This window comes from Orbicella faveolata, unplaced genomic scaffold (assembly GCF_042242905.1).
Source record: "Orbicella faveolata isolate gen_17 unplaced genomic scaffold, um_ofav_v1 contig_46, whole genome shotgun sequence".
In the NCBI taxonomy this organism is placed as follows: Eukaryota; Metazoa; Cnidaria; class Anthozoa; order Scleractinia; family Merulinidae; genus Orbicella; species Orbicella faveolata.
Genome location: NW_028301576.1, coordinates 4,070,409 through 4,091,097, shown reverse-complemented (window position 1 = coordinate 4,091,097; position 20,689 = coordinate 4,070,409). Strand labels below are relative to the sequence as shown.

General features: G+C 37.9%; 1 protein-coding gene across 1 annotated transcript; it reads left to right on the top strand.

The window, feature by feature from the left end:
* The first annotated feature begins 1,465 nt into the window (after positions 1 to 1,465).
* LOC110050936 (26S proteasome non-ATPase regulatory subunit 2-like) lies at positions 1,466 to 17,847 on the top strand. Its single transcript, XM_089278420.1, has 21 exons — positions 1,466 to 1,619; positions 1,767 to 1,823; positions 2,909 to 3,073; positions 3,655 to 3,776; positions 4,516 to 4,737; positions 5,339 to 5,497; positions 6,286 to 6,442; positions 6,735 to 6,795; positions 7,270 to 7,413; positions 8,417 to 8,523; positions 9,559 to 9,686; positions 10,150 to 10,237; positions 11,295 to 11,457; positions 11,750 to 11,851; positions 12,406 to 12,653; positions 12,931 to 13,099; positions 13,761 to 13,855; positions 14,451 to 14,577; positions 15,851 to 15,969; positions 16,700 to 16,814; positions 17,573 to 17,847. Exons 1-21 carry the CDS (start codon positions 1,515 to 1,517, stop codon positions 17,647 to 17,649), a joined length of 2,730 nt encoding a protein of 909 aa, XP_089134546.1. The 5' UTR covers positions 1,466 to 1,514; the 3' UTR covers positions 17,650 to 17,847.
* Positions 17,848 to 20,689: the final 2,842 nt, after the last annotated feature.

Genomic DNA, 20,689 nt, shown 5'->3' with positions numbered 1-20,689 from the left:
GTTCATATAAAGAAAAACTTATCTCGCCGACCAAAACTTCCGACCCACCTGAAGAGGCTAGCATCTGGACTCGTTCAATTCATTACAAAACGTCGTTACATGTAGCTCCCGAGGTGGGGACTTTAATTTGAAAAGTTCGGGGATGTTCGTCGGAAAAAAGAGACCAAAATGGGCGAGTTTCGAGCTCAATTTAACCCCTACCAGTTAAAAATAAAAACTTTACAAAGGACGCATTCGTAAAAGATACCTTGACGGTTAAAAAATAATAGTGGCATTTCGTCCGTGAGGCCAGAATTCATTATTTGCACCCCTAAGCGAGACGACGAGTATCCGATCCCCGACATTTTTGCATAGGGGTGCTTCCCCATGCCGCAGTACCTGCTGATCTTGCCGAAGGGAGACACCCCTCCCTAACTAATTCTGAAAATAAGACTCGAAAATAAGTTTTATTGCCGCATAAATTTTAAGAGTCCTTCCAGCCACTGTTTTCGTGGGAGGGTAAAGCCTGGTTCTCATATGCCGCCGACATACCTGGGACATAGCCGCCGGCACGGCCTGGGACAACGTTACGGCATATGTGAACATTTATCGCCGAATCATAATCTTTCCCAGACATTGACCGCCGGCTTGCCTGCGAAGTTGAGCTGAGTTCAACTTCGCAGGCAAGCCGGCGGTTGTCGGCGATTGTCGGCGATGAAAACATTTTATGTGAACATCATCTGCGGACGCAACGTACTCCAGTAAGACATTTTGATCCATATTTACGGGTAAAATGGTTCAAACATGCGCAATTCGATTTGCATTTCGCGCAAATTCGAGTACGTACGTCGGCGATCCATCGCAGATGAGCCGGGCACCCACTGGGACAGATCGCCGAACTTTGTCAGTTGCAACCGGCGACTACGTCGCAGATAGATCGGCGGGATATGAGAACCAGGTTTAACCAGCGACGGGCAGAAGAAGGGGAAGGCTTTCTTTCCACCTCTCTCGATCTCACCCATAGCAGCCTTATGCGATAAAAACGTCCACAGAAAGCGCTCGGGAAGTTGTAAGAATCACCACAGGAGGAAACGTGGAAACTTTTCCTTTTAGCAGTCCCGCCCCAGTGGAGGGGCAGAGAATACATTGTACTGGGGTAAACGCCCAATGCCGCAAAGATCTGTTACAAAAAGCAATAATATCTGAGTGCGAGTGTACTTCGTACCTCCACCAGCGACCTCCACCCTCTTTCTTGGGGCCTGAGGACCAAGGATTTGGTAAATCGGTGAAATTAGCAGGAGGGACCCTCCTTCCATATGACAATCACAAACATACAATCACACCAAAAGCTAACCTGTGATCTGATCTGGCTTTTTATTTTTTCGGCAAAAAAAAAAAAGACCTTCGCCGAAGCAGGAAATCTGTTGAAATTTATGATCGCGTGATGGCATGGGCCCTAATGCCAACGAACAGAGCCGAGAGCTGGGCAAGAGATCCCAAGAGTCTGTGCAAGCCTTAACCTTATCGATTCCAACATGGCGCCGGTTGCCGAACAGAAGAAAGAGAAAGAAACAGCGACCGACAAGAAAGAAGAGACAAAATCTAAAGATGAGACCAAGAAGGAAGAAGAAAAAGAGCTGGTAACTGCCTAATTTTCGTCATGTGCCATCGTTTTTGTCGTTATTTTAGGGAGAGCGAAGGAATCCAGATAATACCGTGACTCATCAACTTCCTTGCATTGTGTCAACGACAACTTTTTAAGAGTGGTTCTTTTGTGAATTTTACAGAGCGAGGAAGATAGACAATTGCAAGAGGAGTTGACAATGCTCGTGGAAAGATTGTCGGTGAGTCGATATTTAATACGAAATTGCTAAATGTTAAGAACTTGTGATGAGGACGTTTTACTGATCACTCTGACTTGCTAAAGTAACGTGTGTAGTCGCGAAAAAAAGAATTTGAAAAACAAGCTTAAGGCATGTTGCCGTTTGAAATGCAGTGACATAATTTTGAGAACTTGCATTGAATTGAAAGCTGAAAAGCCCCGAATATGGGGAGTTTCAATGACTACACAGTGCATGTAATGTGAATAAAATAAATACAAGTCTTACTGACAAGTTAAGTCAAGTTTCATTTCAAGTTTATTGTGTATATACACTGAATTTTTGTCCGAAAACTCACCAGCTAGTTTGCAGGTATAACACAAAAAGAACACTTTTGTTAATTCTTTTTCCTTGCATATTGAAAGTTGTTTCAATTCTTCATGTTGAGGAATTGTTAGTTTTAAGCTCTAACAGGGCTGTCATTAAGTTATGATTCACCTGAAGCCTTGATCTTCACACCCGTAACAAACTTGTTGCTTTATGGGTTCACTCACTCATCCTCATTGCTTTATGGGTGAATTGTAGCAACTACAGGCAAGCATTTGTGATTAAAATTTTACCAAGGATAACGCCTTACACCCAATTTTGATGGGTTCAGTGTTTGCTATTCTTCATAGAGAAAAACAATTATTAACTATCCTGTTAGTGATTCCAGAAGACATTTTACCCTGACAAGGTTACACTTGTAGATTTATCTCTGTAAATGGCAATCAAATGTTCCCCCACTCTCATACAACAAGTCAGCCGGCTTCAGAGAAAAGTGTGATAGCCTTACAGGTTTTTGCGAGTCACACCTGCTTTAAATGAGCAAGAAAGTTACCTGTAAAAATTTGACCCCAGACAGCAATATCTGCAGTGCTGTCATTATCATCTTGTTTTAAAACCTTAGAAATACATACACAAAAGGTGTGTTTGTAGAGCTTGCAGGGGATAGTGTGCTGGAAAAATTTATTCAATGAATCTATTGTGTAAACCAGCCTTCAAGAAACCTACAAATGAATCTTATATGTATGTTATTAATTAATTCATGCATTTTTTTGATATATTAGGAGTCTAATGTTTCATTACACAAGCCAGCACTGGAGGCTTTAAGGTCACAAATCAGAGCCAGTACTAGCTCAATGACATCGGTTCCAAAACCTTTGAAATACCTTAGACCACACTTCTCTACTCTGAAAGATATTTATGACAAGTGGGGAGATGGTGAAAATAAAGTAAGTTATTGTATTACTGTTCAATAATTTATATTCCTCTAATACATGGATATATACATGTATGTGTCCCATTGTAATAATTATTCCCAGGCTTTTTTTTTTTCAGCTTAAAAACTTAAATTAGATTATTACACCAAACTTCTATTAAGATCTTTTGAAACTAGTCAAAATTTGGGGGATTATTGATGGCTATTCCTAATAACAGTCTCAGACAGGCTGTATGAGAGTGGAACTTTGACTTGGAAATAGTATGCATTTAATATTTAATAATCTACCTTCTTCCCTTGCCTGAAGCTTGTGTTCCCATGTGTTTCTCATACTCCCAAATGTTGCTTGTGTTTTCTATCATTATATACATGTATATGTATTTAGTTTACGCTCAGATATTAGTGTTCAAACAGCAAATAAAATTAATGTTCTCATCAGTCAGAATAGAAGCTGGAAATACATGCAACTGTACCTTGTGCTGTCACTACTTTGTTGATTGGATATGGATTGGAAGAGACTTGATATCAGCGATGTGGAGAACACATTACAGTATATTTAATACTAAATATATATTTTCCTTCTTTGAATTTTAGAGATTCTTGGCAGACATTATCTCAGTTCTTGGCATGACAATCAGTGAGGGCCGTGAGTGTCTGAAATTCAGAATGCTAGGATCTAAAGAAGAGCTTGAATCATGGGGCCATGAATATGTCAGGTAAGTGTTTTTAAAGCGTTCAATTTGCTTTCATCACAAGCTTACCATCCTCTGTTTGTGTGCTCACAGGAATCCATGGAACTGAGATTATTTAAGAAAATGTTCTGACAGTAATTTTATGTCCGTTTGTCTAGAATCAGATGATTTAATAATATTTCACATTGTTTAAGTTTGGTGATTTGGAGAATGCAGAAGCCTTTTTTTAGTTCAAGTTTTTAGCTCACCCTTTAAATATGTTCAATTTTTTTACATGTGGGTTAATTTTTTGATAATTATGTATATTCAAGTACATGTACTACTACATTAATTTGTAGTACTTTTAGCTTGTGAACATATTAAATTGTGTTTAATTTTCCACTATTGCACCATTTTATCACAGTTAATATAGGTCAAGGGCATATGCAAAATATGAGCCATTTTGGACCGGCATGTGCTTTATGCAATCAGTAAGATTTCAGTTGATGCCGAAGTATATCAAAAACTAGGAATCAAAATGGTAGAAAACAACATAATTTAGTGGAAAAATCACTGATCTCTAATTTGATGGCTTAACATACAATGTATAATGTGCACAGACATTTGGTTCTCTGCTATGCAACTTGCAAAATATCTGTGCATATTATATGTTTAATGTACCAAATACGGTGTATGTATTGAGCAAAATACCTTGTTCAAACTTGTATCATTGTATAATTTTTATAATAATTATTATTAATGATATTCATATTATAATCTACAGACACTTAGCAGAGGAAATTCGTGGAGAATACAGTGACAGATCTGACAAAGGAGTTGGGATTGATGACCTTGTGGCCCTTGCTAAAGAAATTATTCCATACAACATGCAGCACAACGCAGAAACAGAAGCGTGTGATTTATTGATGGAGATTGAACAATTAGATTTACTGGAACAATATGTTGACCAAAACAGCTTTCAGAGAGTGTGTCTTTATCTCACAAGGTCAGTGGCTTTGTTGTCTTACGGTAACTTGAAATTTAGGTTTTAGAGATAACTATGTGAGTGGAAAATGTCTTTATTCACTTCTCACTCAAACTTGAGAATGTGGGATTATACATGTACATGTATGTACTTTAAAAGTGTATGTTGTCTTTCATTTCCCTCGCTTGAATTTCTTGTCTTCTTTAATAGATGTAGGTTGATCCTTATTTTGTGCTATTGTTGTTTTAATAATTTAATGTGAAAAAAAATTAATAAAACCTTTAATAAGCAATAAAATGCTTTTTGCTGATTATATAGTTAGTGTACTGGATTGAGAATCAAGTAGCTCAGGCTTAAGTACTGGCTGCCGCTGGGTTCAGGATGCTGTGTTGCTGGCCGATATACACTTTACTCTCACAGTGCATCTATCCACCTTGATGTATATGATCGTGAAAATGAGTACAGGCAAAATATAACAGATGTATGGGACACAGAAAAGTATCTTACATTGTGGGCCATTTTGATCGGGGTCTTCATGGGTAGTACCAGGCCTAGTGATGAAAAAGGTTAAAATTGTTCTTCACTCTCATTTGACTTGTCTTTGATGTTTCTCTTTGTACAGCTGTGTGAGTTATGTTCCTGAGCCGGAGGATAGCATGTTGTTGAAGACTGCTCTGAATATTTTTAGAAAGTTTGATCATCAACCAGAAGCCATGAAGCTGGCCATCCATTTAAATGATGTTGAGCTCATCAAGGACATATTTATTTCTTGCACTGGAAGGTAGATTGTAATCAAAAAAGTAATAATAAAGTTAAATTTTTGGAGTCTCATTACATGCCATGAAGAGGGTATTCTTCCACAATAATATTAACTTTTTTTTTTTTCATTTGAACCCCCCTCTGGAAATTCCAATGTAGCTTCATCCTTTCCTTTTTTTAAGAAAATTAAAAGAAAACATGTACTGTGTTATACATGTAGAAACACGAGTGGAAGTTTGGGAGAATGAGAAATGCTGTGGGAACCTGAGCCAACAGGCGAGTGTTTCCATAGTTTTTACAAGTTCTCCCAAACTTTCAAATGTGTTTCTGTAAGTCAATAGATGCAGAGAGGACGTGTGTTCTGTTCATTTGAGAAAATTCCGCAACAAAAAAGAAAACAAATTGTTTACTTTGATTATCAAAATGTGAATTCTCTTTTCTCATGCCATCATAACATCAACAGCTTGTGCTAGTTGTGTGTTTTGTATTGAGTTATAGAAACACAATTTGAAACCAATCAATTCACATATTTTCTTTTGGCTATTTTCTAAATACATATATAGCTGAAGCTCCATTGATCAGTCACATATTAAATGGTCCACATTATTAAGTGGCCACTTATCAAAGTCCTGAAGTTGTTGTTAGTACAATACTATTTCTACTACATTTCTATGCGTGATACATGTAGTTGACTCCGATTGCACCCTCATCAACTGCTGTATATGTATTACAGGATAGAAATCTTGAGTGCATAATCTTCTTGCAGAGTGATTGATGCATTGTTCAATTTTTTCTTTTGTCATATTGCAGTGATGAGAAGAAATTAATTCAGAAACAGATGGCTTTCATGTTGGCCAGACAACAGATTTATCTGGAGCTAGATGAAAACATGGATGAATATGATGAGCTAGTAGAGATCATGTCCAATGCACATCTCAACAACAACTTTCTTAGCCTTGCTAGAGAGGTAAGAATTATTCCTGAACACTCTTCAGTCGAAACAAGACAATCAACTGTAAAATATTAACCAAGTGCATTTTCAACCAAAGACTTCCACTTTGGTCAGTACCATAATCATTTTAAATTAGTAATCTCCCATTGGAAGGAAAACCTTATTATTTTTACATCCAGCTCTTCCTAATCTGGCCTCCTCAGTCTTGGAATCTTAGTTGTCTAATTTATCAAGTACAACTTACAGATTGAAGTGCATGACCAATGCAAGATGTTTGTTAATTAAGAGCATTGACATTTTGTTGTAGTTGGATATCATGGAGCCTAAAGTTCCTGAGGATATATACAAAACACACCTTGAGAACAAAGGTAAGCACCTCATTCAAAGTGCACTTTTTCTTGAAAGCCCAGAAAACAAATTCAAGAAGATTAGAGAAACTTTCCATTTGTACATCTTCAGGTGAACTCCTGGTACACAGAAGTTCAACTGTAGACCAGATTTCTTTTGCATTAAACATACTCTTCACTCCACCATCATATGACCACACATACTGACAATTATGGTGTCCTGAGTGGTACCATTAACATAAAACTGCTCACATTTATATGCATAAATGAATTATACATTAATTGATTTTTTTTTTTTAATTTTTTAATTTTTTTTATTAACTGATTGAATGACTGACTATCTGTCTGACTTGCTGACTGATGCACTGACTGACTGACCGACTGACTGACTAATGGAATATTACAATTATGACTAAATAAATGTATAAACGTTGTATGTTTTTAGCACATATATGCATCTTGTATGTAATAATTATTTTTTTGTTGAATATTTAGGTGTTTCTAGTGGTGTTGCTTTGGATTCTGCAAGACAAAATTTAGCTTCCTCATTTGTGAATTCTTTTGTAAATGCTGCCTTTGGTGCTGACAAGCTGTTAACAGAGGATGGCAACAAGTGGATTTACAAGAACAAGGAACATGGTATGAATATACTCTAAGTAAGAGAATATCTTTAGGTTAAAAAAAAATATATTAAACTTTTTTAAAAATATCTTGTTTGTTTTAAACCAGTAAGGCCTTACCTTGATTGTGCAGATATATAAGAAGCTCTATGTTTTCAGTTTATTGCATAAACTACTGAAGGATTGAACATGGAACTGTTTTACTTGATGTACATTTTAAGGGTACTTTTCAATTTTTTTAGACTGCACACTCAGAAACACAAGTACTGTATGTTTTTAAATTGAATCTGTTGTTATTTGAAATTTTTTAAACAGAAGAAATGCTATATAAAATTCTTTCAAGTCAGAACTGGTCTGAAATTGCAAAATATTATACATACAAGGCCTTCTGCTCTTGGCCTATGAACAATAATAGTTACACCTACTCTAATCCATGAGAATCAAAAAGTCACAGGTAGACAATATTATTTGCAAGTAAAATAGACAAGTCAATAGAGTCAGAGTCGTTTTTAAAAAGTCATGCCATACTGCCATGGATGACCAACAAAGATAAGAGAAAACAATCCCTCGTCATTTGCTAGGCAATGCACTGTTCTTAAAGGATAGCTAATTTTAAATCTTAGTGGAATTTCTCTCATTCTTTGGTGTACAATAGTTGGTTCCTTTTGTTTTAGTTTTACACTGTCTTATTCATGCTTCCACATGCTATCATTCATCAAACGCTCCAGCCTGCTAGCAGCAAGCTCATAGTTTTAAGAAAACCTTAAACCAGAGAATGTTTTTAGAATTACTGGTAAGCTTTTCAGGGCATGTCTAGTAATGAATATTCACATTGCAAGATATATGCTTTGATGAAAAGGCCACACAATATTGCAATTAGACTTTGACAGTCTCTAGCAGACTAGCCTCCTTCTGCACTGTTCTGAACATCAAGGCTCAGACATCTTGGGAGTGTAAACAGAGCTTACAATTATGCTAAATTTTCATTAATCAATTTCAATTGCATGGATTTCTTTGCTTAGGTATGATGAGCACAACAGCCTCGCTTGGGCTCATTTTATTGTGGGATGTCGACGCTGGACTCACCCAAATCGATAAATATTTATATTCAACCGAAGACTATATCAAGGTATTGTCATGTGTTATTAGCATGTCAAGTGAGATATCAAACACGATAGATCATGTTTGACTACATTGCAAATACTGCGAAGAGAGTTGAAAATATGACGTGCAGCAGAGTGTTTTTACTGAGCTTGGAAGTGTTTGGAAATTTGGTCAAACACTGTCTTGAGTGTTTGAGACATCTTCTGAACCGAGACTAAAACTAAGGAGAAAATGGAGAAATAAAATCTAAATATCAAGCATCCTTGACTGTGGATCAAGCAAATTTGGTTTTATCAAGCGGGTTGATAAAATGTGAATTGGCCACCGTAAAGAGATTTGAAAGCTGATGTTTCGAGCATTAGCCCTTCGTCATTTCGAGCATTAGCCCTTTGTTGAATCAATTCACTCTGACGAAGGGCTAATGCTCAAAACATCAGCTTTTGAATCTCTTTATGGTGGCCAATTCACGTTATCAACCCAGTTGATAAAACCAAATTATCTTGTTATACTCACCACCAATGCAGCACCACAGTTTCTTTAGAAACTTACCCCCTCTATTCATTTGTGGATTATGGGTTCAATCCCTAGGAAGCAGTGGATTGGAAGGCAGTTTGTTGTGTCCCCAGGCAGGATACTCTGCTCCCATAGTACCTCCCTCCACCCAAGTGTTAAATGACTACTGGTAAAGTGAAGCAATGGCCTAGCATCTCATTCAGGGGTAGTAGAAATACTTCTAGTCACATTATGCTGTAGAAACCAGAGATAAGCACCAGCCTGATGGGCTAGGAGACTAACATAAAAGTACATCTGTGTCTAGTAACAGCTTTTGTGGGAAGTACAAGAGTCCATAATTATAAACATAGTACATCAGTGCATTAATTGCAAACCGAAGCATGGTTTTGTCGTCAATGTTTTATAGACCTTTGCGTGCTTTTCCTTCTATTCAAAATGTTTTGTTTCTACTTTGTTAGTGCAGTTTGCCACTGATCATAACAATCAGTAAGTATGGTTTTCTTTGTATAGTGTGTAATAAAGTGACCTGGCTTGTCTTTGTTTGTAGGCTGGTGCCTTGTTGGCTTGTGGTATTGTAAACTCTGGAGTGAGAAATGAATGTGACCCAGCACTTGCTTTGCTATCAGATTATGTTCTGCACAACAACAATATCATGAGGCTTGGGTCTGTAGTGGGGTAAGTGACTGCTTCAAATCTCTGATAAGTGGACATGAGAATGAATGAGAATAAACCAAAAGCGGTCAGGAGAAAGGTATCCACAGTTGTATAGCAAATGTGACTTTATTACTGGAGTAAAACATCCTTCCTTGTGGCTGCCAGTTTCTAAACATCTGAAGAAGGTATCAAAGATAGTAGTACAAAAAACATTTATAGCTTCTTGTTTTTTGACATGAAGAAAAAATAAATAAATAATAAACTTTTGTGGGGCACACACAATTACCAGTGTCCTAGTGCTTAACATTGTGACCCTGAAATAAACAAATATCGTAAATAAACAGAAACTTGTTAAAAATCCTGAATGGTTGTAAGCAGATCATTAGGCTATAATTATACAGAAGAAGCAATAAAGAAGCTGCAATAAATTAGTATAGAAAGTTTAATATTAATCAATTGAACTGTGTGAACCTTCTATTTCCAGGCTTGGTCTAGCTTATGCTGGTTCCAACAGACAAGATGTGTTGTCTCTAATTCTTCCTGTTCTGGGTGACCCCAAGTCGAACTTGGAGGTGAGAGTCCTTATTCTGGAACTTTGACGTGTTTAGGACGTAATTTAGGTAGAAATTCAGAAAATATGTATGTTTGTGTGTAGGAGATTCAGATGTTATTGGACAAGAACCAATGGGCTTTCACTCATGTTAAGATCTTTATCACCTTCAAGTAAAGTAATTTTTCCATGAGCCAAATTGAAAAGGGGTATTAAAAAATACAATTGAACCTCCAGCTGCAACCATTTCTCGTAAGCGACCACCTCTCCTCAACAACCAGTTTTCCAAAATACCAAAAGTTTCCAAGTCAAATCACCATATTTGGAACCTCTCGTAAGCGACCACAACCACTTTTAGAGCTGAAAGTTTGATTCAAATTTTCGTTTGTTTTATTGCAAGTGACCCCTGACAGATAAGAGAGCGGAAATTGGATAATATGATGTTGTAGTATTATCGTATTCCTGGGGAGTACAAGTTTCTTCTTAGTTTCTCGAAATTGACTTTTCACTTGTCAATGATAAAACATTTCATCGGCCTTGGCGCATGGGGTAAATCTCTGCAGTTACCATGATATTCTAATGAGGCAAAAGTTTGCCTCATTAGAATGGTCTAAGCTATCGTATGCGACCACCTCCCGTAAGTGACCACCTCTAGAGGCTTGACATTTTGGGTGGTCGCTTACAGGAGGTTCCTCTGCACTATGCTCGCAATTAAATTTTGGGTGTTTGTTTTTTGGGGCTAAAAAGGTGTTAAAACTTCCTTGCCAAAACGTAACTCCTTGCGTGTGCCACATAACTGGAATGCCCGAGAGATTGCCTCACAAGAAAAATATGTCTGGAATTTTGGCCAAATTTGGGTACTGTAATATCATGCCTGTTTAGTCTCTCCATGGGTAATTTGGCTCATTATGTCTGGCTAATGTACGAACCATGGCTAGACCAAACTCAGCTAATATTGATATAAATGTCAGGACAGTAGACACTGCTTCTGATTGCCTAATTGTGAAGTTGGGCATGGTAGGAGCATTGCAAAGTAGAAACTTGAGTTAAAGTGCTTTCCAAAACATTTTGTTTTGCAGGTGATTGGTATGGCAGGCATTGCCTGTGGTTTGGTTGCCATAGGGACATGTAATGGTGAGGTGACATCAACCATACTTCAAACAATGATGGAACGTTCTGAGACTGAAGTCAAAGAAACAAATGCTCGTAATTTAGCCTTGGGGCTTGGCTTAACATTCCTAGGTAAGATATGTTTCTTATTCACCTTTCCAGCTTAAAAGTTGAAATATTTAAATCTCCTTTCTGATTGCAGCAATTTGTTGTTGTTGTTGTTGTTGATGATGTTGAAATCAAGCCATGCTGTAAACTTCGCTTTTAAAATATCCCTTGTAGTAATTAACAGGTAGCGTGTTTTGTTCTGTTTCTTTCTGCTTTTAGAGGACCAATGACTCTGAAGAGATCAACTTTGGTGATTAGTCAATTACACAGGTCTTGTTCAATATATGATGGTTAATGTTTTTTTTTTTTTAAATAGGGAAACAAGAAGCAGCAGAAGCTACTTTAGAAGCTTTGAAAGTTGTTCCAGAACCTCTTGGAAAGTGGGCTTCCATCTTAGTTGAAATTTGCGCATATGCTGGTAAGGAATACATGTAAACTATGTACATCTAGTCAGGAGTTTTTGTGTGCTGGGTTGAAAGGAGTCGATGATGATTGTTACTGTTGGTAGTGGATTCCAAATCAAAACTTCTCCTGGCCTAGGTGGTTGTGTTGTTTTCCTGGGAAAGACCCAACTCTCAAAGTGTTTCCTTTCACCCAGAAATATAAATAGTCCCAGCAAACTGTAGAGAAAAATGTTTGTAGTGGGTGTTAGCTGTGATGGACTAGTAATAATTCTTCTATAAAACCACTTCAAAAATCCATGTCACTATTAGTAACTTAATCTGTCTGATCTGCACACTCCCCTTAAGTATTGGGGTTAACCAGCCCTTTGAAACAACACTCCGGCAATTTTGCTGCCTACGGTAAGTTATTTGCTTCCTTACTCATTCTCAAGTTGAGAAATCCTAGTTGACAGATCCATCTCTAGCCTTAACTGCTTACTACATTGTATTTTTGTTATCATGCTTGTCACTACGAGGCATTTTGACAGAGCTGGTCAACTGATTCGGATCCTCATTTTACTCCCATCAGGAACTGGAAATGTCCTCAAAATTCAGGAAATGCTGCACATCTGTAGCGAACACTTTGAACAGAAGGATGATGAAGAAAAAGACAAAGATTCTAAAGACAAAGATTCCAAGGACAAGGACAAAGACAAGAAAGAAGCTGAGAAGTCAGATGACGGCAGTCATCAGGGTGTGGCTGTACTAGGGATTGCTTTAGTAGCCATGGGTGAGGAGATCGGTGCTCAGATGGCGCTCAGGACATGCAATCATCTGGTATGTAAATATGCCCAAAAATTTCAAAATGGAACTATTAAAAACCCTACCCAGGTTAAAAAGTGATACAATGATTGTTAATATGATGAGTCCTAAGACTGTAAGTGATCCCTTAGTGTGCGACCATTCAAATGGGAGCTATTGAGGTCAAAATGCCTTGAAATGGAGTTAAAGAAAGTTTGCTAAAATTAATGTGTTTTGTGGTTATCTCAGAGTGTAAAAGTTTTGTTTGCAACTCAAGATTTATTTCATGGTGGATCTGTTTGTTGTATTTCAGCTGCAGTATGGTGAACCTGTGATACGTCGAGCGGTGCCCCTAGCTCTTGCTATCTTATCAGCCTCAAATCCTCAACTGAGTATAATTGACACTCTCAGCAAGTTGTCTCATGACAATGATGCAGAAGTGTCACACAACTCCATCTTTGCCATGGGGATTGTTGGTGCAGGTCAGTAGACACTAGTGAGAGAACATGTCATGGCAGAGAATACAGAGTTCTTATGGGAATACTGATTGTTACTTTTTCAGTGTTGATTTCTAACTCTGTATGTGATATTTCACAGTTTTTATAATATAACATTCTTGCAAACTATTTATTTTTGTATAAGGTCTTAAACTACGCTGAGAATTGAAAAGATGCGTTGAGTTTCAGGTCCTTTGTTTCAATGCACTAAGTTTTAAGTCCAGGTCTTTTGCATGGTAAAGAAATCAATGTTTTTTCAGGGTGGTCAAAAGTAGCTGGGTGCCTGTGAAGATCACCATCTACCTCACGTTCTCTGTTGGCCACTGTAAATGCTATTCACCTTATTCTAGTAACATACGTGTATGACAGATTCAGCTGCAGGCCTACTCCGACAATTATGTCATTTACTTTAAAACTTTGCGGCAACCCAGTTTCTGAGGCCTCTTTTTCTTGAAAATTAATCACAATTGATGAGAAGTGAGAAATATTTGAGAGAGCTGTTTTCTTCGTTTTTTACACATACCTTAAGTTTCAAAGGGTAAAAAAGTAAACATTCCCTTCTGCTAGCTTTGCAAGAAACTTATTCTGTTGCAAAGAAATTTAAATGCCCAGGCATTATTAATGGTGTTAAATTCATCTGGTACAGGAACCAACAATGCCAGACTTGGAGGAATGCTTCGGCAACTGGCCATGTACTACCACAAAGATGCAAACAACCTGTTTATGGTGCGACTTGCACAGGTGAGGTTTGGTAGAAGAAAACGAATGTACACGCTGAAAGTTGGCATATCCACATTGCACTAAGAGATTTAAAACAAGACTTACTGATTAGCAATGTCTGACAGTAACTGCCGACTCCATTGCAGCCAGTAAAGAGAAAATAAATGTGATTTTGCCTGCACATTGACCAAAATGTTTTTCAAAATTCACTGTGAAACAGGGGATTTCTTCTGTTTGAAGTTTGCATTATACCTAGATTTGCTACTCCGACAGATAACTAAAAAATAAAGTGGAGGCATTTATATTATAACTAAAGAAATACTAACAAATGGCCGTACTTAAGTTTGAAAGCATTCAAACATGCCTTTTTTTGTTCTTTTTTTTATTTGCACTGGTATTTGTAGCTCTATATGCAGGCATGACGTGTTTAGATTTATTTAGCTATGAGACAATGAAATTTAAAGCTGGGCAATTAATACTCTTAAATTAATGTCATGTGAATCCCTTCGTAGTTCTTAAAAGACTTATAATTTTTGTGCCAATGTACTGGCAAGTGTCATTTGTGTTATTACAAATGAAGCTAATTTTTGAGCGATTCCTTTGTTGTTGTGACTAGGGGTTAGTTCACCTTGGTAAGGGTACATTAACACTTGGGCCCTATCACTGTGATCGTTCCTTGATGATGCCTGTGGCAGTCGGTGGCCTGTTGTCTGTTCTTGTCTCATTCTTGGATGTAAAGAACGGTAGGTGTGCTTATTGATTTTGTTGCACTTGTATGTAAGATGGTCCAGTACAGCTGATTCGAGAAAGGTTATTCTACTGAAGCCTAAAAGTGTATGCGACAATGTCGAAAGGGTGGTTTGTTGTTGCGTGGTAGAAAGAAACAGCACAAAAACAGATATTCATGCTTTCTCTTTCCTTCTTGCTTTAAACACCAGGAGTCTCAATCAAACAACACCAAACTATTGCTGCCCATAAAACCAAGTGGCACTGTTGCATACGCTTTCACACTTTCACAGGACAACCTTTGTGGAAAGAGCTGAATTTCTGGCCTTATTCAGCTAGAGATATTTTCAGGTCATTTGTGTGTGGTTTAAGGATCTAATCAAACTCATTGTCATGTACACGATATGTAAGTGTTTGGAAATTATAAAAATTCCAACATTTTGTTTTTCAAGATTCATTTCATTCTCAAAGATCATCACTTAATTATAAAGCAGTAATTGGCATTACCAATATGGATACAGCTTGCCAAGATATAACACATGCTTTGATTGGCCAATAGTCAGTAGTAATTAGTCCATATCGGGCGATATTCGCCCAGTACAGCCCTTGTGCTTGGTTAATAAGTGATTTACAGACGTTCAGTTAATAGCTTTGATTCAAGGTAGTGGCATACTCAGAAAGGGGAGGGGAAATCTGTGCAAAAATGAATCTCCCATATTTTACTCTCCATGACATTCGTTCAGCAAGACTAGTGTTAAATTAAGTTTTTGAAAACTGCATTTTGTAGCTGGCAAAGTACTGTTATTCTATTGCACTGTTAAAATGATTTCGGCAGAACATTCGAGCAATAATGGCACAAATTAGGTTGCCAAAAAAACCTCATGGCATGGTATTATTTTGAATACAGTTAAGAAGAACCTATCTGGACTTGAGCTCTCAAGCTGATCCCGCGAGAGAAAATTGAACTTGAAGTTATCCATATTTCACCTGAAACAGACGTCTCGCGTTAGTTAAAAGTACAGTAACACACGCTTTAAGCATTCTTACGAGGTTTGACATTAACTTTCTCCGGAGTACTGGAGAATTTAATCGCGGGGTCACTTAAAGAAATGAACTAAAGTGAGTTGTTTTAGACAGTATTCCAAAAGTTACCGTGCTATGAGTAGATTTTTAGTAAATAATTTGTGCACTTATTGCTCGAACTTTGAGCGGAATCCGTCTTAATTAATTATTTTATGCCCTAACTGAGCGAAATCTTCCTTATTATCATGACTATATTGTCTGTTTCAGTGATTCTTGGTAAATCGCATTACGTTCTGTTTAATCTGGTGTCTGCCATGCAACCAAGAATGTTGGTGACATTTGACACTGATCTACGTCCTTTGCCCGTCTCTGTGAGAGTTGGCCAGGTGAGTGGACTCTTTCAGCAGTTGTGATTCCCATCTCTTATGTGACTAGTTGTCACATAAGTCGTTTAACAGATGTGAGTCCATTACTGCTATGTAACATTGCTCACCTCATTGTAAAAAGAGTGGTGCTTCTATAATTTTAGCTTCATTTAAGTCAAACATTGTGATGGAAAAGCCCATAATGTAAAAAATTGATAGCACTCTGACATATTCAGTGGACTCGTGTGCCTGGTCCTCCCATACCCCTTGTTCACAAACTGTGGAAACACTCAACTGTCGCCTGTCGACTCGTATTCCCACAGCATTTCTCATTCTCCCACTCGCGTTTCTATTAAACAATTAGATTATGAGCCAGATTACTATCGCGTGATAGTTGACAAGGGCGCACTATCACACATAGAAATGGAGAGCGAATAATCTTATTGTTTTAGTATAAATCTACTAGTCGATCTAAACTTTATCCAAATCCTCTTCACGGACACTTAGAAAATGCCAAGAAGCGGCCTTCATTTTGTTTACAAGGGCACACTGCTACGTTACTCACTATCTATCACAGAATGGATAGTCAGTAGCGTAGCCAATCAGAGAACGACATTCGTGATAGAACGCTAGTAGATTTATACTACAACAAGATAGAAACACGGGGAACATGTCTTCTATTTGTTAATTAGAGGAAGGAAAAATTTCTTACCTATGTGATATCATTGTGTTTTTTGCTGTCTCATTGCAGGCAGTTGATGTTGTGGGTCAAGCAGGAAAGCCCAAGACAATAACAGGATTTCAGACTCACACTACACCGGTGTTGCTTGCATATGGAGAAAGAGCAGAGTTAGCCACCGAGGAATGTATCCTTTGTAGTTTTGTCACAACAAACCTAATAGTAAATTGTTATTATCTGTTATTGAAGTTAATTTGGTAATTAGCTTGCTGGATATTTCACCTTCATTTTGTCCTGTGAGGTTTATATAAAGAATTATATTTTCCGCAGGAGTGCAAAATAAACCAATTCCAGCACTTATCTCGAACAATAAATAGGTGAAACGTCATCTTATATTTGAAATGTGTGCAAAAGATTTGAAGGCGTGATAAATCGCTGTAGTTATGAATGCAACTTGCATTAATTTGTAGGGGATTCAAACCCATGACCTTTGCAATGTCCTTGCAAGGTCTTACCATCTGAGCTAACAAAATGCAAGTCAATGGGGAGCTGGTCAGCCTTGTCCAGAAGAAATATTGTGTTCGTTGATGCCATATAATAAACCCTTGACCAAGCTTGTTGAGTCGAGATGACTGGATATTGCAGCCATCTTTGCAGCTGGAGGTTTGGATTTTAGGGCGGGGAGAGAGAGAGAGAGAGAGAGAGAGAGAGAGAGAGAGAGAGAGAGAGAGAGAGAGAGAGAAGGGCGTGGTCAGTTTAGTATACAAATGAGAACACCTTTTGAATTTTCCTGTTAAAGTTAATATTCATTGAGAATAGCAGTTTATACGATGAGGCCAACTGGCAGAAAGCATATTTTTTTTTTGCATTTCGGCGGCGCTAGACCTTACAACAGCTATACAGTAAGTATAGGTCATCATATTTTGCTTAACAGTGTATGAACAGATATTTCACTGGCACCGATAATGGAGGGTTTTGTTATCTTGAAGAAGAATCCAGAATACGAGAAAACAGAGAGCTGAGTTGTGCAAACAATATCAAGTCTGTAAATACCACCAGAGTCCTTTGCTACACAAACGGTAGAATAGAACTGTTGCCTTGCTCTGCTGCACTACATCTCAAAAGCTAAATTACTAAAGACATCTGTGCGGCGAAAGAAACCAAATGTAACAGAAACAAGAAACAATGTCTTTGCAAAATAAAATTTTACTGTTTTCCTTGTTGCTGTGTTTTTTATTTGACATATTTGTTAATTTAAGGGCGCCAAGGGTGGTTTTGGCAGGTCATACTGTTGCTATGGTAACCTATTGCGTCACGAAAATGATAACAACGTGTTCACCAATGATTGGGCAGTTTTTTGATACCATGATTGTAGCATCAAGTGATAAAGAGTGGTTATAATGACCCATCAAAATCTAACTGGTGGAAACTGTTTTGAGCCACCTTAAAATATAACGCAAAAGTTCAAGATGCGAAGAGTGAAGTGGAACTGATTCTTGCGCGTGTTGCGATATTTGACCATGTTTACCACTCCACAAAATGTCCATACAATGCGTATTTGTCCATCGCATCGTTCATTCCTTGATCTTGGCTGGAAAGGGCTAACCGAAAGATGTAGGGTCCCTCGAGATATATCAAGGCACAAAAACGTCAGAGGGGAAATGCCCAAAAGCCAAACGGGCCGAACGGGTTCACGTTGGATCAGAGAGCGTCTCGTATTAATACTTTTTACCTGTATGCAACCATTTTGACCAGCTTCTGATTGTTCTAGGCATGAGATTTGAATATTCCAGCATTGTTCCAGGTATGTTTAATAAACTTTGCTTCCAGCTACCGCAAAATGTAACGTGAACCGATCAAATAAGGCAAGTGATCAGAACTAGCACAGGCACAAATGGAGTTGGCCCATCAAATCTGTTATCCGAGCACGATGTAGCCTAAGTGTAGCCGTACCCATCCCCCTTTAATGAATACGGCACACGCAGGCTAAGCACGGTGACCTATTCTTTTATTGCATTTTTCGAACACTTGAAAGCGTTTCAAAACAAACGTTCAACAATCACCTTAGGAGGCAAAAATGTTGTGATGTTTTTCAGCAAAAGGGGCCAGCGTAGCTGCACCCAGAGACTTGTACTTTAATTTAGATCGACCACTGTAATATATATTTGTCTTCCAATATTATGACCTGCAAATTTGAAAGACAAGTAACAAATAGGATAATACTATGTCTCAAAGTGTTACTTCATTGAAAAAAACAAATACACGAGAAAAAGTGAATTTTTAACAAACGTGTCCCAATATGATTGAAATGCAAACGCAATCTCTTTCTCGGCTAATTCCTAGAAATCCGGCCTTTTGCTGTTATTTTCTAGTTGAACTTGAGCATATTGTGAATGTACAAATTTTCTACACAGTGTACAAGTAGTAGAAGAGCTAAGATGGCGTCAAGCAGTTAGTAGTTTTTATAATCAATCGTATTTCCACCTGAGTAAATTTGTCAATGATCTAATTGCCATAAATGATAGAGAATTGGTTAAGTTTATCTCTAAAACGGCTATTGGTATATCAGCGAAAGTATTAAGTGACACATCTTCTGGAAATGAACAAGCTATGTAAAACATGTGCAATTATAACCCCGAGCAGCCTGCGGTCCCCTTTTTTATCACGGATGTTGTGGGTGTTGCAAGGCAAATGAAGAAATATATATATTTATACGAACTTACACACACAAAAAAACGTTTTTCATTATTTTTTCCACATACGACGTTTCTGAAGATTTCTTTGAGCAGGTTGTCGGAAACTATACCCGTGTCACGCAATTGTTTACATTCCTACGACGGATTTTGGGAAAAATTGAGGAAAAACACAGGCTAAGCCGGGCTTGTTAAAACCATTTGCCCAGAGATATTTTTTTTTATTTTCAAACGGGTGTATGTATAGTTAATCCGTAGAAAGTGCTTTTAAGGCTTTTTAAGTTATAGCCCATAGCAAAATAAGGCGGTGTTTTAATCCAATAATTCGGATTTGGATTTTTGGTTCAAAGTAATGGTCGAAGAGTAATCGCTAATTTCTGAAAACAAAATTGAAAAAACTCAATATTGGCGGAGAAATGGAGGTTTTACGTTACGGCCGGAAGTAAAAGTTCCCTCTTGATTGACAGCCCTATAACGTGTACGCAATCAACCGAGACTACTTTCGCGGGAATATATGGATACCACGAATTGGCTGGCTACTCAGATCCAAGCATTTTTCGTATTAGATGTAATTCTTTTAAGTTATAAGTAAACATGGGCCACGGAAAACTCTGTTTACCAGTTCGAAGAAGCGAAGAACGAATGAAAACACATCAATGAGTGAAGAAGCGAAAGTTGGCCTCACGGATAAAGCTATAGCTATCGTATCAAGCGGGCAAAAAGATCGAGTCAAGAGTAGAGAACGATTCTGTAAAAGTTTGGGAACTCGACAGCTATAACAGCGACGTGTACATTGACTCTTTTGTTGAGTCCGATACCGATGAATCGCCCAACTCATTGAGATCCACTGGAATATTATCCATGCACATTTGCTCCGCCGCGCTTTCTTTTGTTCAGTTTGTTCTCGTCGCCCAGCCACTCTAGCGTTCGTATCCTTTTTCGTCTTCCCCATTTTGCCAGACCAGCTTCAAGAAAAACCGAGCTACAGAAAAATTATCTCTCCGCCTTGAGCGCATTGCGAAACACAAGGGTTTTTTCGAGATTCACGCGTAAATTTCACCGCGAGTTAATGGTAGTAAATTTTCCAAGCGCTGATTGGCTCAGTGATCTGAGAACCCAGTTGAAGGCGTTTGTGGGCGGAGTTTGTTTGCGAAGCAAGAGATTTTTCTTAGCGCTGTTTTCTCGAATAAATTTTTTCGCTTGAAGCAGACACTTTAAAGAGTTACAACTCAAAGGGGATTTGTTTGATTGCCCTCAAATTTGGACGGTAGCTAGATTAACATATAAAAACCAAAAACGTGTCTGCGAATTGTTTATTTCGAAATATTTTTTCTCCGAGAGCAATTTTTGTACGGTCACTTCACATTTT